Source organism: Gouania willdenowi, chromosome 1, assembly GCF_900634775.1.
Source record: "Gouania willdenowi chromosome 1, fGouWil2.1, whole genome shotgun sequence".
NCBI classification, from domain to species: Eukaryota; Metazoa; Chordata; class Actinopteri; order Blenniiformes; family Gobiesocidae; genus Gouania; species Gouania willdenowi.
Genome location: NC_041044.1, coordinates 9,138,224 through 9,154,025, shown reverse-complemented (window position 1 = coordinate 9,154,025; position 15,802 = coordinate 9,138,224). Strand labels below are relative to the sequence as shown.

The 15,802-nt window shown below is 39.2% G+C and overlaps 1 protein-coding gene and 1 pseudogene across 1 annotated transcript in view; both read left to right on the top strand.

The window, feature by feature from the left end:
* The window catches only part of col9a1a (collagen, type IX, alpha 1a), a 29,467-nt gene extending 14,732 nt beyond the window's left edge, over positions 1–14,735 (top strand). Inside the window, exons 23-32 of the mRNA XM_028460806.1 lie at positions 2,615–2,668; positions 5,278–5,349; positions 7,697–7,732; positions 7,826–7,870; positions 8,047–8,079; positions 8,209–8,355; positions 8,781–8,835; positions 9,582–9,770; positions 12,879–12,956; positions 14,013–14,735. Coding sequence (XP_028316607.1) covers positions 2,615–2,668; positions 5,278–5,349; positions 7,697–7,732; positions 7,826–7,870; positions 8,047–8,079; positions 8,209–8,355; positions 8,781–8,835; positions 9,582–9,770; positions 12,879–12,956; positions 14,013–14,218 — 915 coding nt within the window. The 3' untranslated portion in view covers positions 14,219–14,735. The remainder of the gene's footprint in view (positions 1–2,614; positions 2,669–5,277; positions 5,350–7,696; positions 7,733–7,825; positions 7,871–8,046; positions 8,080–8,208; positions 8,356–8,780; positions 8,836–9,581; positions 9,771–12,878; positions 12,957–14,012) is intronic.
* LOC114472715 (uncharacterized) lies at positions 13,315–13,432 on the top strand (annotated as a pseudogene).
* Positions 14,736–15,802: the final 1,067 nt, after the last annotated feature.

The following is a 15,802-nucleotide window of genomic DNA, read 5'->3' as shown; positions in this document are numbered from 1 at the left end:
AAGACTATTCTGATTTCTGCATTTTTCTGTTTACAGTAATCTTTATATTTTTCGTAAGGTCCTAAAGTACTCGTGTGAAAGCACAAATGTTTTTGATCACTGTAAATGACTACATTCCTGATTCAGTCTTGTTGCTATACTGTATATTACAGCATATAAGATAATTTAGAACCATTAAAGTGCAAAGATCTTATTTTATAACAAAATACTGATTTACCTGACAAAAGTCATTCAAAATTGAAAGATCATATATATTTCATGTAATCCTCTTTTTTGTTAGTATTTTGTAGTTCAGTGTGCTCAGAGTGACAGTGTGTGTTTTCAAAATGAGTGTTGTGGTTGAAAAAGTGTTTTGTTGGTGAGAAACACTTCTGGGGATGACAGGAACTGTTGAGCTGAGATCATGATGGACATGCAGACTGTGTTAAGAGTTTTGAACATGTGACCTCAGTTTGGACCAATGCTTGTTAGAAATTAAAAAATCTGTAAATGGACCAATTATCCTTTTATTGCCTTTTAAAGTTGAAGAGTCGCACGCAGACTCTGCTCTGTCTGTAACATGTATCTCAATGTGTAAGAGCATCACTGCTGTATAAACTATGAAGCGTTGTTGAGCAGCAGCTATGTGGAGTGTGTATAATAATAATAGTAAAAATAACAATAATAATAATAATACATTTTATTTGTAATGCACTTTACCAAACCTCTAAAAAGACTAAAAAGAGGCATTAACTGTTAAAATAAGCTTGTGTAAAAAGGTGATATTTAAGTCTTTTCTTAAAAGCAACCACTGTTTGTGGGGCCCTGAGGTGGTCTGGGAGGGTGTTCCACAGGCGGGGGCAGCAGCTTCAAAGGCCCCGTTGCCCATTGTTTTGAGCCGTGTCCTGAGCATGACCAGACGGTGTTGTTGACCTGACCGGGTCCTAGTTAAGTTGTGTGGTGTGAGCAGTTCAGTGAGTTAAGTGGGGGCTGCACCGTGCAGACAGTGATGGGTGTGCAGGAAGATCTTATATTCTACGCGGGACTGAATGAGGAGCCAGTGCAGTGTACGGAGGATGGGGGTGATGTGCTCGCGTTTTCGCACCGTCATCAGGACCCTGGCAGCACTGTTCTGAACATACTGGAGCTTTTGGAGGCTCCTGCCAGGGATCCCTATGAGGAGTGCATTACAGTAATCCAGCCTGGAGGAGACAAAGGCGTGGACTAGCTTCTCTGCAGCAGGAAGGGAGAGGGAGGGGCACAGTTTGGAGATATTATGGAGGTGAAAGAATGCAATTTTGCAGATGGAGGTGACATGACTGTTGAAGGTAAGGTGGGGGTCACATTTAACCCCCAGATTTGTGACAGAGGGAGAGAGGGGAATGGTGTGTCCAGAAAATAAAACAGAGGTGATTGGGGAGGAGCAGAGTTGATGAGGGGTTCCAGTTTGAATGGCTTCTGTTTTTGAGCCATATAGCTGCAGGAAGTTTTGACTCATCCACGCCCCTATCTCCTCCAGGCAGGAGCTGAGGCAGGCAGCTGTGGCAGAGGGGGGCAGGAGGGAGTGACTTTGAAATATAGATGTGTGTCGTCAGCATTGCAATGGAAATTAATTCCATGCCTGCTGACGACATGACCCAGATGGTGTAGATGGTGAAGAGGGTTGGACCGAGTACGGAGCCCTGGGGGACCCCACAGGTGACAGTGTGGGTTCCGGATTTTGCATCCCCCAGAGCTACGCACTCGTATGTTGCCAGGTTGGAAGGAAATAGGCAGCCATGGATCGCTCTGACTAATTACTAAGGAGAATGGTGTCATTGTCCTTCCTCTAGTTCATATAGATAAGGCTGAATGAATCCTTTAAGTGGAATGTCTATCTGGAACTCATGCTTAGATTAACCTGAGCATGAAGGAGAATCATTTTTAAAGTGAATTTCTCCATAAATCCAACTTTTTTGTGCTTTGAACGTATTGTAAGCTGAGGATTCCTGAGCTGACGTCACAGTCAGACTGCTGGATTTCAACAGAAATAGAAAATATGATGTTAACTTAGAGATTATAAACCAACTGAGCCTCATTTGGCACTTTTATTGCCAGATATCAGCATGATTCTTTCCATAGAATAAGATGGTGTTAAAAACACACAATGTCAAAACTGGTGTCATGTGCCCTTTAATGCTTCAACACACCATTAGATTTTGGATGACATAATAATTTGGAGACGGTCCCTTCTTGTTCCAACACGATTGAGCACCAGTTCCCAAGACATGGAACTCCTTTGGAATTATTCAAAGATAGCAAACCAGGCCTTCTCGTCCAACTTCAGTGTCTGACGTCTCAACATATGCTTCTGAAAGAACTGGAGAAAAAAATCCCCCCAAAAATACTCAGTGCCACCCTCACATGCAATTCTATCCATATGATATCCCTGATGTTCTCAGGTGATATTGGCACTATATACTGTACTGTGCATAAATGCTAGCTTGTTGTTGTGCTTTACATAGACTTACAGCATGGGAGCTGAATTCAGATTACAGGTTGTGTAGACTAAATTAATGATAGAATAACGTTTCCTCTAATCAAATTATCATCATGATAGAAAGTGTGTCTATTAAATATTTCATTCTTATTATAGGGCGCACGTGGCGTGAGAGGACCTGATGGGCCTCCAGGATTACCAGGAGCCAGAGTAAGACCTCTCAAAATCCATAATATATGTGAAGTATACTGAGACTTTCCTTTTACTGGTGATGTTTGTGGTCATTTACAGGTACGGGCTCAATATGAGACCCTTACATTGTAGAAAATGTGTTTCTTTCTGTGAGCGGTAATGCAACCTCTATAACATACATTCTTGAAACATATTCCTAGCCTACATTTAATACAAATTATAACCAAAATATATTTATCAGAATTGTCTTAGGAGTCACTGATAACAACTTTTAGCCTTTGATCACAGAATATAACTTAATATGTGGGCAATGCCATTTTGGAGATTTCAGCCAATCACCGTTCACATATTATATTTTCGTCACATCAGGACTTTTTTGTATTTATAGTCCCAGAGATTCTGATGCCTTCACGCTTAGTTACGTGTCGTCAAGTTCCTTAGACGTTACGTTGGTATTCTGAAGGATATCAACGTTGCACTTAACAGGAAATGAGAAATCAGAATTTGAAAATCCATCTTACTGCAGAGCCACACTTGCCTTCCAGCTGAACAGGGAAGACCCCTTAAAGGGGACATATCATGGTTTTAAATCCTTCCTTTTTACATATAAATCATACAGTTGTGGTCTATATAAAGTGGAACTGCAATGCTGGGGTCTGAATTCCTCATTATTATAGCTCCACCCCTTTTCTACCCTTTTCTGATGTGCTTCTGAGATCAACTCATTTTGGTGCTGTCTCTTTAAATGCAAATGAGACACTCCATACCCCGCCCCCTCTTCAGGTGACACTCGGTTCAACTCCACCCTGCTCGGCCATTTTTGTAGTTTGATAGAAGAGATACGGCTATGTAGCGGCGCAGAAACTTTTTATTCAGAGGTTATTTACAAAATGTCAACAACAGAAGACTTGTCCATCCAGCCTTACATGTTTTAGCCAGAGTCTGACCTGGCGGAGCGAGATAAAAATGAAGATGATGAACCTGCAGAACCCTAACAAGTGAGCTAACACAAGCACCGAGCTAACGCTAGCGCCAAGCTAACGTCACAAAATGCATTTTAATACAGTCTTTTCAAAGACAAAAATGGCAAAATGAAATGACTAATGAAAACTTTAGACTTAAATTAAATCACGTAGGCCATATCATCAAGGATCTAAAACGAGCACACAGCGCTAACATATGAAGACGGTGCAACTGCTAATGCTAACAAAACAATGACAGGGACGTCTTATCATCACACTTTTTAGCGTTATTTACAGCTTACCGAAGTGCTCTGTTCGTCGTCTCCAAAGATAGAAGGAATTGAACCCTCAATAAGACAAAGTCTTTCGGCAAATCCTTCTTTATACTAGCGAAGCGGTCATCCTTGAAGTGCTTCGCGCACACAAAAATGACCTTACCCACAGATGTGGGTACATTTCTGTGAAAAACAAAACTCAACCAGGCACTTTGAAAAGGTTCTGATGCTGGGAGACGTTGTAATGAAGCTTGTGGGTTACTGCATCCAACAACCAAACATTTTGACTTATCCTCTCGTAACTTCGGCATCCTTGAGCTTGGACTACAAAATAAAAGCGAGAAATAAAAATGGCGGATTGCTCGAAGTGTTGGACCTGGAGTTGATGTACTAATTTGGCAGTTCCGCTGCAAATACTGTGATGTAATAGTTCAAAAAACGTAATAGAGAATAGAAAAATCGAAACAGATTGAAAAATATGAGCAAAACAGAATATAAAGATATCTACGGAGCACCTGAAGAGACTAATTTGATTTTTTCTGTACTTCTAAGCACTCTAAATATACAACAGAATGCATTTAAGGGCTAAAAAAGTGGATTTAGCAGGATATGTCCCCTTTAAAACAGATAAGTTTGTAAAGATGCTTGAACCTCATCATCAAACCAGTTGGAGTGATGTGAAATAGTTAAACATGTTGAAGCCCACATATGTGCTTTTAAAGAGTTTTTTTTTAATGCATATGCTGCCTTTAAATTGATTTTTAAAAAGCCTCTCATTCCCACTCATTTACATACAATATACATCAAGTTTAGATATACAAGTCTTTGCATTGAGCGGTCTTTGTTCTTCGGGCTGAGTATCTCGTTAAAGAGTCGAAGGTATAAACCGCTTTCCCTTCAACTAAGTTTCTAATTCACCAGTGAGGGGACATGAATGGCCTCTTGTTACAGGTATTTTCTGTGGCTCAGGGGGGATTTGGGGCAGGAAAGGAAGCTGAGAAGCCCTGAAAGAAATCTCTGTTCCCCAGGAATGCCCACATACCCAAATATCACAGAAACATCCAAGCCATCCAGCCTCACTCATCACATGAAGTGAAGCAGGGAAACTTTTTTTCATTAGATAGTAAGAGGTCTCTGGTGTGTGTGTGTGTGTGTATCTGTGTGTGTGTGTGTGTGTGTGTGTGTCTGTGTGTGTGTGCGTGTCTGTATCTGTGTGTGTGTGTGTGTGTGTGTCTGTGTGCGTGTGTGTATCTGTGTGTGTGTGTGTGTGTGTGTGTGTGTGTGTGTGTGTGTGTGTGTGTGTGTGTGTGTGTGTGTGTGTGTGTGTGTGTATTTGTGTGTGCGTATCTGTGTGTGTACGGTGTGTTTACCATAAGCTTGTGTTTAATAGGGAGGCAAAGGGGATCCCGGCCTTCCTGGACTTCCTGGTCCTGCTGGTTATCGTGGTCAGAAAGGAGACAGGGTAAGGCACACAACTAATTAGTCACATAAAAAAGGTACACAAGAATGTTAAATTCTAGTATAGTCACATATACATGAGTCATGTGACTGAATAAAGCTGTCGGTATACATTCATGTTCATTACATCCATTTGAAAATAATGTAGAACAGGCCCACTGATATCAAAATGAGGCCTATTGTAATAAAGCTTGCTCAGCACATTGTGTATCTATCAGCACCAACAAGAGACAAATGTAGTGAACATCATATGATTGTTACATTGTAGGGTTTTCTACCCACATGGAACTACATTTACTCGCTCAAAAGTACCTGCAAACAGAGGGTTTTTTTTATTGCTTCAAGCGTTTAAAGCAATGTCGTGTTTTAAAAGTTTTCCTGTACACACTGAGCATCAGCTTAACTTCTGGATACAGTCCAAACACTTGCAATCAACAAATACATGTAACTGTTTTTAGTGGTAAACCTTTATTTAATGAGGCAAGGCATTGAACAGCCAAGGAATACAAAAGGCCAAAGAAATAGACTTGCAATAAACAGAAGGACTCAGAGAGTGCAAACCTTTAACAAGTGCAGGTTTGAGGTTTGTGCTTTCAAGGCAAATAAGAAATGTATATCTCCATTAATAATGAAACAATAAGTGGAAATATATTTGCACTCCCGTTTTTTTTTTTTTATTTTAACTTTTTAATCTTAAAGGCACACCGTGGACTTTTTGACCTAAAGAGTTGACCCATATGAGTTATTTTAAATGATTCCTCAGGCTAATATACAGTATTTGACAGTTCCCTCTTGAAATACCGACTATGTAAGTTTAGAGGAGACGGTGGGGCGAGGAGGGCGGCTGCTCCTCCAGCCCATAGACTGTAGCCGTGGAGCAAGCCCAGCCCCTCTTCGCATCCCAGCCCTTAGAGCCAATCCTTATCCCGAAGTTACAGGTCAACTACTGTCTGCATACACAATCAGAAGATGAAGGGAGGCTGGACCGATTGACTTGGTTGATTTTTGCGACAGTGCTGCAGCGCTTGTGGCCACTAGGGGTGCTTGCGTGAAAGTTATCAGTCTAGCGCCCCTAGTGGCCAAAAGTTACACAGTGTGCCTTTAATGAAATGCACAATCTGGATCCAATCCGAACAAAACTCGGTGGGGTAATTGAGGAAGCAACCCGATTTAAGTTGCATTTCAAAAAGATTGTTATTTTGAGGTAATACTTCTAACAGACAAACAAATACTTAATTTAACTGAAGATAGGTAATAAATAAAAGTATTTTTATATCAACAAATGGCCATTAGTAGATACAGTTCGACAAGAAAAGAGAGCATGGAATAGAAGAATGTATAGAGGAATAAGAAGTACGTTAGCAGGTTATGGTGTGCTAAACAATGAATGTTTACTATTGTAACAATGTTTTTAAAATAGCCAGATTTGCATAGCCAGTTATTAAGCACTAACTTAAAAAGAACTTCAATAATTATTGATTAAGACCACCTACTTCTTCCACAACACTGGAGGTTGTGTTCAATCACTATATGTACAGTAGCATCCCTAGGAATAAGGTGGATACAGCATGTATGTTATCTATATCTATGTAATACATAGTATGTAACATTAACCCAACATTTTCATTTACCTTTAAGAAGAGTTAAAGTAATGTTCAGTCTTTAATAGTATTTCAATAGCAAAAACTGCCTTTACAAAATTATGTCAGTTATATATGTTTCATCATTTAAGTTTTATCATAACACCAGTCTCTAAAAAGTGCAAAGATTTCTTTATTAAACTGGTAAAAAAAAATATTTTTCCAAAATTACCAAACCAAAGTGACATTATTGACTTTTATTTTATTTTATTTCATTACACATGACATAGATCATTAAAACTGCTGGTTTGACCAAACACTGGAGAAACTGTAAAGGTGAAGCAAAGTTGTGATTCTCTTACAGAATTATTTGGCTCATCATTCAGGATTTCACCTTAGTTTCTAGTGTTTTCTTTTAATATTTTAAGTTGATCATGAGCCTTTACTGATCAGCTTCTACCACCACTGCTTTAGAGGAACAGGTGCTTTTGCAGTTCTTTGTGCAGCAGTATCTGGGTTTGTCCAAGGGTTGGTGGTTCAAAATCATTGCTTCACAGGACAATATAGGAAACATATAGCTTACCTCCATGAGTGTGACTTTGGATTCATTTGGCTGTCATTACATTCCGTTGAGTTTTGCTGCCATCTGGTGGAAACTATTACCAATGTTAATTTTTTCTTTATTACTTTATCATGACTACATGTTTAATGCTACAGAAAAAGAAAAAAAAAAAAAATCTATAAAATAAACATAAATATCTTTCTCCCCAGGGTGCAGTTGGTCTTGACGGCCCAAATGGAGAACAGGTACATTTGGTCGATTTAAAGATTACAAGCTAGTACTGATTACTAATTACTAATGATAAGTTGTATAAAATCTACTGTTTGTATTCATCTCAGGGCTCTGCTGGAGACGAAGGAACACCAGGAGACAGAGGAGATGTTGTAAGTGGTGCTGAGGCAGTGCACTGTCTGTAATTGCTTTTTACTAAATTTACATTTTTGAAAACAAAGATGGCTATGGTAGACAGTCTTGGTAAAATAGAGAAAATTGGGAAAATAATACTAAACCCTCTGTATTTATTTTATAATGAAATAATGCTTGCGACTTTTTTTTTCAGGGTGATGAAGGAGAACCAGGAGAGAAAGGATCGGTATGGAAACACTAAATCTGTGTTATCTAATTAAGAATACACCCCTCTTGTTTCGATCTAACAGGAGTCACGCAGTTATTTAAATTTAAAGCCACGAGTGTAAAAAGAGTTTGCTTGTGTTGTTCACAGAGCGGCCCTCCAGGAGAGACGGGTAACAAAGGACCTGAAGGCAGCAGAGGAATGCAGGGAAAAGAGGGCAAAGTAGGCCAACCAGGACCACGAGGCATGCAGGGTGACAGGGGAGTCCCAGGTCTGCCAGGAAGGCAGGGACCAGCGGTGAGTGGGTGTTTAGCTTTCAATTCATTTCAGCTTCACATCAGTAGATTGTTTTAGATGCTGCCTTTATGTATTTATATATATTTGCTTTTCTAAGGATCTCACTCCATGCAATGTTGTAAGTAAGTAAGTAAGTAAATAATGTTTATTTCTATAGCACCTTTCACAGACTGAGGTCACAAAGTGCTTTACATATCAGGTCATTCACACTTAGTTCACACATCAATGGAACAGAGCTGCCATGCAAGGCGCTAGTCGACCACTGGGAGCAACTTGGGGTTCAGTGTCTTGCCCAAGGACACTTCAACACATAGATCTGTATAGACCGGGATCGAATCCCCAACCTCTCGATCAAAGGACGACCCCTGTACCACCTGAGCCATGGTTGTCCTCAGCTCAACACTGAACAATCTGTGTTTTCACAGGGAAAATCTCCAACAGATACACACATCAGGCAAGTCTGCATGAGGGTGATGCAAGGTAAGGGTTTGCTGTGTTTAACATTCCCCTCGCTTCAAAAACACTTTCTATAGTTACACACATTAGCATTACTGTTAACACTTGTCTCACACAGAGGTGTGGACAACCATTGAGCCATGTAGGATTTTTATGTTGTCTGGTTCAAACCCATCTTCCATCTGTTTACTGGCAATATATTTTATTTCTGGACAATGCCTTAACGAGCCTGAAAATACCATTTTAAATTTACAGACATAAAGCACAATACAAATGACGTTCATCCATTTAACTTTTTATCCACCAAAAGAATCTTAAGAGTTGCCATGTATGATTTTTTTTTATTGGGAATGAAACCACTGACTTCTAGAATAAAAGATATTACCACATAGCTAACCACCTGATCCCTGACAACTCGTTAAATAAAAGACATGCATCCACCCATCCATTTATACATTCATCCAATTACTTTAACTCAGTGGTTCTAATACTGTGGGGCGGGGGCATCATGACAGGGATGGCAACGTAATTCCCCCCCATTATAAAATACGTGATTGCACATTTTATGTTAATTTTAAAAGTTTTAAAAAAGAGTTTTAAAAAAGAATGGTTAGAATTTTTACCTTTTTTCCATAAATTTTACATTGTTGAAATGCAGCAGAAAAAGTCACATGGTTGTTCTCAATCTATTTACATGAAATGTATAAGATCAGATCCAGAGGTTAATCGTGTTTTTGAGTCTCAGCGAAAACTCACCTTGTGTGTCACAGAGCAGCTGGCCCAGCTAGCAGCCAGCTTGAGCAGACCTGATTCAGGCATCACTGGACTTCCCGGTCCCCCGGGCCTTCCTGGACCCCCAGGGCCTGTTGGAGAGAATGGTTTTCCTGGCCACACAGGATCACGAGGTCTTCCTGGTCTGAAGGGTCCACCTGGTGTTATCGGGCGTAAGGGTATCAAAGGTGAGATCTGGTGTGGAAGTTCTTTGCAGTTCTTCCATTAAGTTGTGTGTGGAGCCTAATAACATGAATGAACGAACATGAGTTACTCCACAGCTAGCAACTAGTTACAAATGTTCTTTTTAATGTTGGGGGAGCTTTAATAGAAGTTTTTAATAAAGTTAGGATAAACGTGTCATGCAGGCATTCTAAAATATTGGGAATGTAAAGCTTTCATTCTATTTTAGATGATTAACAATATTAATTTCATTAACAAGCTAATTTTATTCCTATGAGTACCATTGAAACATGTATACAGTAATCTGAATTTGTATAAAAACAACACATTTTGCCTGTTGGAGGAAGGAAATGTATCATATGAAAAGTCTTACATTCTGGTCCTTGAGGGTCGCAGTAATACATGCTTTAAATGTGTTCACACCTGTTTTCAAGGAGACTGTAATTATAACTGGTTGCGTCACTTTTTTGTGAATGTTGCGTGATGCATCACTGCACCACTACTCATGCCAAAAAGAAATGTGCCACAACTTTGCGTCACGTGCCACTGCGTCACTATTTTGTATTGCGCCACAAACACTTTTATATTAAATGACAATATTATTCATACTATAAGTTATTCAGTGCATTACACTACTAAGGTGAGCTTGGTGCTGGTGCTCTTACATCGGGTGTTACCCTCTGCCAAGTTATGACTCTAACTCCTCCTAGTTGGGAGGCCTGGTCAAGCCAAGTCCTGTTACCCAGCTCTGGCTCAATAAGTCAATTCTTGTTACGCAGTTACATAGAATGACGCTGTTTTTGGCTGCGCACTGTTTATCCCTTGTACTTAAGTCAGTCGCTGCGCGCCTTCATCCCAGTTAAGCACTCTGGGTGGAGCGTCCCTGAAATATGGGTGTTCCCATTCAAATCTGGCTTTACACGCATTCTCTGGTGTGCTAAGTAAATCATTTTCCTCCTACGCGCTTCTAACCCTAGAATAAGTGCAGCTCCCCGATAAGGTGAAACATTATATTGCACTAGAAATATGGACTTAGTTACATAATATTGCAGAAGAGATTCCCGAAAAGAATCTATTCAAAGTGACACTGACACGTTGTCACAGCGGTGGAGGGAGTCACATAAGCACGCCAAAGGATTGACCATCAGCGTTACTAACATGTTCACATTTACCAGTTCAAGACTGGACAAAATGTGTTACATTTCATTTTATTTTACCCGTGCGTTGTGGAGCCTATCAGCTATGTGTGTGTGTCTGTCTGTGTGTGTGTGTGTGTGTGTGAGTGTGTGTGTGTGTGTTGCTGCTTGTTACAAACTGGCTGATTAAATTATTGTAACACTGTGTACAACTCAACTTAAAGCCACACTTTGCTCGCACTACAAGAGTAAATAAGTGAAATATTAATGACAGATGATGATGATGATGATGATGACGATGTGATGTAATGTGCATAGATGATGATGATGATGATCAAGGAGAGCGATTTTAACTGTAACTCGGACAGAATGCGGCCGATCCTCACAGTGCAATAATCTGATCAAATAAACCTGTTACATTGTTTATCAACGAAGGAATTTCAAATTAAAAGTCAACTTCATAATTTTCACGGATTTCAATGACATTTACAAGCGTTGGGAAAACTCCATGTTTTGTGATTTATAGACACCCCAAAAAATAACATCACCACCTCCTTTCCTTCAGCAAGCCTTCATTCACAGACTACGCACTTTTTGGCTTCTTACGCACGGGTGAGCGTGTCAGGAACCTGGACTGAAAAAAATGGCTCAAGTCCAGACGGGAGAATAGACCACTTAATGCGTTCCAATTAGATAGTATAGAAAGATTGAGAATGTCAGAAATACCCAGATGTATACTATATCAGTACATTTTTTAAGTATGCATGGTGGACACACTAGTCATACTTAACAGACCCATGATGCATTGCGAGTGGAATGGCTTCAAGCTAAAAGGAAAACATGCATCCCCTTTTCAAAACAAAAGCAGCTTCTATTAGTTTTTAACGCTTTTGTAAATAGGGCTCTTGTTTTGAAGTTAACCAGAAGTTTAGTCAGTTGTTCAATCTCTGAAATGTTGGAATGAAATGTGTTTCCAATGGATCAAATGAGCACATGTTCATATTCTGCTTGGTCACTTTCTCACTTAAAATGGTTTCAGAACTTTTAAAGGTGGCAAAATAACAGATATTTAGCCTCAGTGTGCTTCAGGTTTTTGTCGTTGTAGGTTCAAAATGCATCTTGGGAAACTTGGAAGTTTACTTCAGCATCATCCTAATGCTCCTAATCATACTAATCATATATAGTAGACAGTATATACTCGTTGAGTGTGTTGTACGTTAATATGCAATTTCAAACACAGCCATGCCTTATGGTTACTTATGGGCTCCATGTCAACTGAATCCCAGAGCGGTTGAAAACGGGGCAAATTGCGCAAAAAAGTGGCGCATAACTTTCACAAATTTTGCTCCGCAGTGATCTGGCGTCGCTATTTTGGTGATGGCGCCGGCAATACAATAATGGTGCTGTGACACAAGTGCCTAGCTTGCTAATTATCAAGCTTTGTGCAGAGCTGCACTGTGTGCACCTTCAGATTAAAGCACGTTGTAGCAAAGTAACAGTAACTGAGTTTAGGGCAGAATTATGTGATGGTAGCTGTACACCATGTAACTAGTAACTGAAGAAGTGGAAGCTTTTTAATTCAATTTCAACACAAACATTGGGAGCAAAGAGAAATCCTGGAGAGGAAGTGGTTAAGCATGTTTTTTTTTTATTTCCTCTTTCAGCTGTGATGAATACAAAGATCGTGGGTTCTGATTCAGAACTGTCAGGCATTTTCTTACAAACAGAAAGAAAAAAATCTATTTGCATTCAGTTTCACTCTCCAAATATGTTTGAATATGATATTTTAAAATGGTTGCTTTTGTCTGACACAAGCTGCAGGATGCAGTAAATCTGTAAATGTATTGAGTGCAATCCAGGGATGAAGCGTTCTTAACCTATTTCTCCTCCAGGATCAATCATTGTAATTACACAGCAGATAAGCTCTAAAGTGTGAGCCTGTTTCCAGTCGGTAGTGATTGCTTTCACTGTGTGCAGGTGACCAGGGTGACAGAGGAGACAGAGGACTCACAACAAGAGGACCGAAGGGAGAGCCTGGTGCCATGGGTCTACCAGGTGGATGCACGATAGTTCATCTTTAAGGGAAAACATGAACAATAAATTATTGTCTAGATTCGTAATCAATTATGAAATATTGTGTAAAAACATCCACAATTTGAGATAAAATCAAGATGAAGATTTGACGTGGCTCGGAAGGTCAAAAAAAGAATTGAATAAATCCACACAAGTTAAAAATATTCATATGTAAACCACATAATTTAAATGTTCGATCCTTTACTGGAGGCTTTCCTGGTCTATGCAGAGCTTACTATTTTAAATAACATTATAACATGTCTCATCAAAACTCTTTTCACGCGTTTAACTTAAATTCTTTTTTAAGCATTTTGGATTTGAAAATGTGTCTTTATGTGTTAAATGTGGCCATACCAGCCTGTGTTTGCCTGATCTCGTTAGATCTCTGAGGCTAAGCAGGTCTGGGCCTGGTTAGTAGGTGGATGGGAGACCACTGAGAATTCCAGGTGCCACAGTGGGGGACAGTCAATCCAATGATGTCTGTCATTGTGTCCTTGGACAAGGCACTTCACATTGCCTAGTATGAAGGTAGTGAGTGAGTGTTGGTGGTGGTCAGTCTGCCCCAGGGCAGCTGTGGCAGCAAAAGTAGCTTACCACCACTACGTGTGGAGTGAAAGAATAATGCCTTAGTTCTGTAAAGTGCTTTGAGTGTATGTGATAAAGTGTTATATAAAATCCAAAGCATTATTATTAGGTGGTCCTGAACATCCTGAGAACACAAAATATACTAAATAGTTTTATTCACTGCTGGATATTTTTTCTTCTATTTGCAAGTATTTGTTTAGTTAAAACCACTGATGAGCCAAACTCAAAGTATTTGTTATTCAAAACCAACCAAAACAACAGCTCAAATTTCAAAGCAACGTCACATACTATAAAGGAAAAAATTTGAATATGGAAAAATTATAAAAATGCTTTGTAAAAAACAAACGAAAAAACAACCATGTGTATTAAAGGAAGATTTTTTATTTTTTTTTTCATAAATCATTGTAAATTAAAAGACAGTTTTATGCAATCCTTTCTATGCTCCTTCTTCAGGTCAGGCCGGGCGAGCAGGTTATGGTTCCGATGGCCGTGATGGTGAGAGGGGTCCGCGGGGTACTCCAGGTGTTCCAGGTGTTCCCGGGCCTCCTGGTCCCCCAGGTGTGAATGGTTACTGTGAGTCATCACAGTGCATCCTGCCCATGGTGGCGTCGCCAGTTTCAGCCAAGGACTCAGGCATGAAAGGCCCCAATGAGATGTGAGGGCCCTAAAACAGTTGACCTGCAGGAGAAGTGACAGAACTGGAGCAGGGAGCGGAGCCTGCTGGGAGAGTCTGGTGTTTGTTGGTGGTGCTGTTTAACTTGTATGTTGCCTTTTTCTGTTTGGAACTAGAATTGTGTAACTCCTCAAACCACCTGTGTGGTTAGGAATGGACATGAAGGTGAACACTGAACATTTTCAGCAGTTTTTTTTTTTTAAGGAAAGACAATTTACCTCAGTTTCACCTTCTCTGTACTGTAACATTAAAAAAAACAATTCTGCACTTGTGATGGATGAGGAACAACCAGGCCAGTTTTTCTGTATCTTTGTGTACATATTCAAATTACACCTTTTCCTGGGCTTTTGCCCCTTCATTGTTTGCTCCTTTCCTTTACTACAGCCATCTTTTTTGTGTAAAAACCCTCTCCAGCAGTTTGATAGGACTTCTTATTTATTATATTAAGGTTCGACGTGACATCTTCAAGTTGTACAAAGGAGGAAATAAACATCTTTTGATAACGTCTTGTATGAACAATGGCTGCTCAGAATAGAGCAGCTCTGTGATCAATCATCATTTCAAAGGTTATTCTTCTTTAAACAGACGTCTTATCCATGATGTGTGTTAGAGTGAAGACTTCAATTTAACATTTGTTTTTAGGTTCCTGAGAGAAAACCAGAGGTGTAAAGAGTACCGATATATCCTACTCAAGTAGAAGTAATGCTACTTGATTGTAAGTAAGTCATACATAAAATACTCAAGTACAAGTAAAAACTAGCTCAATTAAATAGTACTCAAAGTAAAAGTTACTTTCACACAGTATTTTTGGAAATAAATCTTGCCACAGTTCCCTTGCACACAGTAAACATCTCATGTATAAACTTAAAAAGGAAGAAACCAAATCTTGCACAATTGGAACTTCATGTGTTTTCCACAAAGGCATCTATATAAAATAAAAGGTTTGTAAAAATGCAGTTATTTAAAAAAAAATTAATGACACCAATGAATTGGAATTAAGCAAAAACCATGACATTTTTTTGAATCAGGCTCTAAGTAGAGATACATTTAAGAACTCTAAAACTGTGCCATGTGGATAACAACGTAATAGGTAGAAACCTCAACCTGAACCGATAAAAATGGCTGGACATTGATCAGAAATGGCACAGTTAAGAATATATGGATTATGCTTAATGTAAATAATCACTAAAAATACTAATTTACTCAGTAATAGTTGGATGTTGAAATGTAATATTTTAAACATACTTTAAGTTCTAGTTAAATTACTGATTTAGAAATATACTCAAAAATTACAAGTACCCTTAAATGCAACTAAATTGTAAAATGTAATCCATTACTCTGGATAAACGTTAGTTGGATTAGAGCAATGAAAGCAAATCACTCTTCCCTCAAAGGATTCCAGAGTAAATCCTGTATGGAAGCAGAGTACATACATTATCTTGCTGTCATGAGCTGTCGATTTAGTTCTTATAAAACTTTGAAGTCATTTTTCCAACTGCTATCCACATGTTTTACTACTCTGATTACCAATCATATTTCTGAAATGTACAAAGGTGGCAAAAGTACTCGT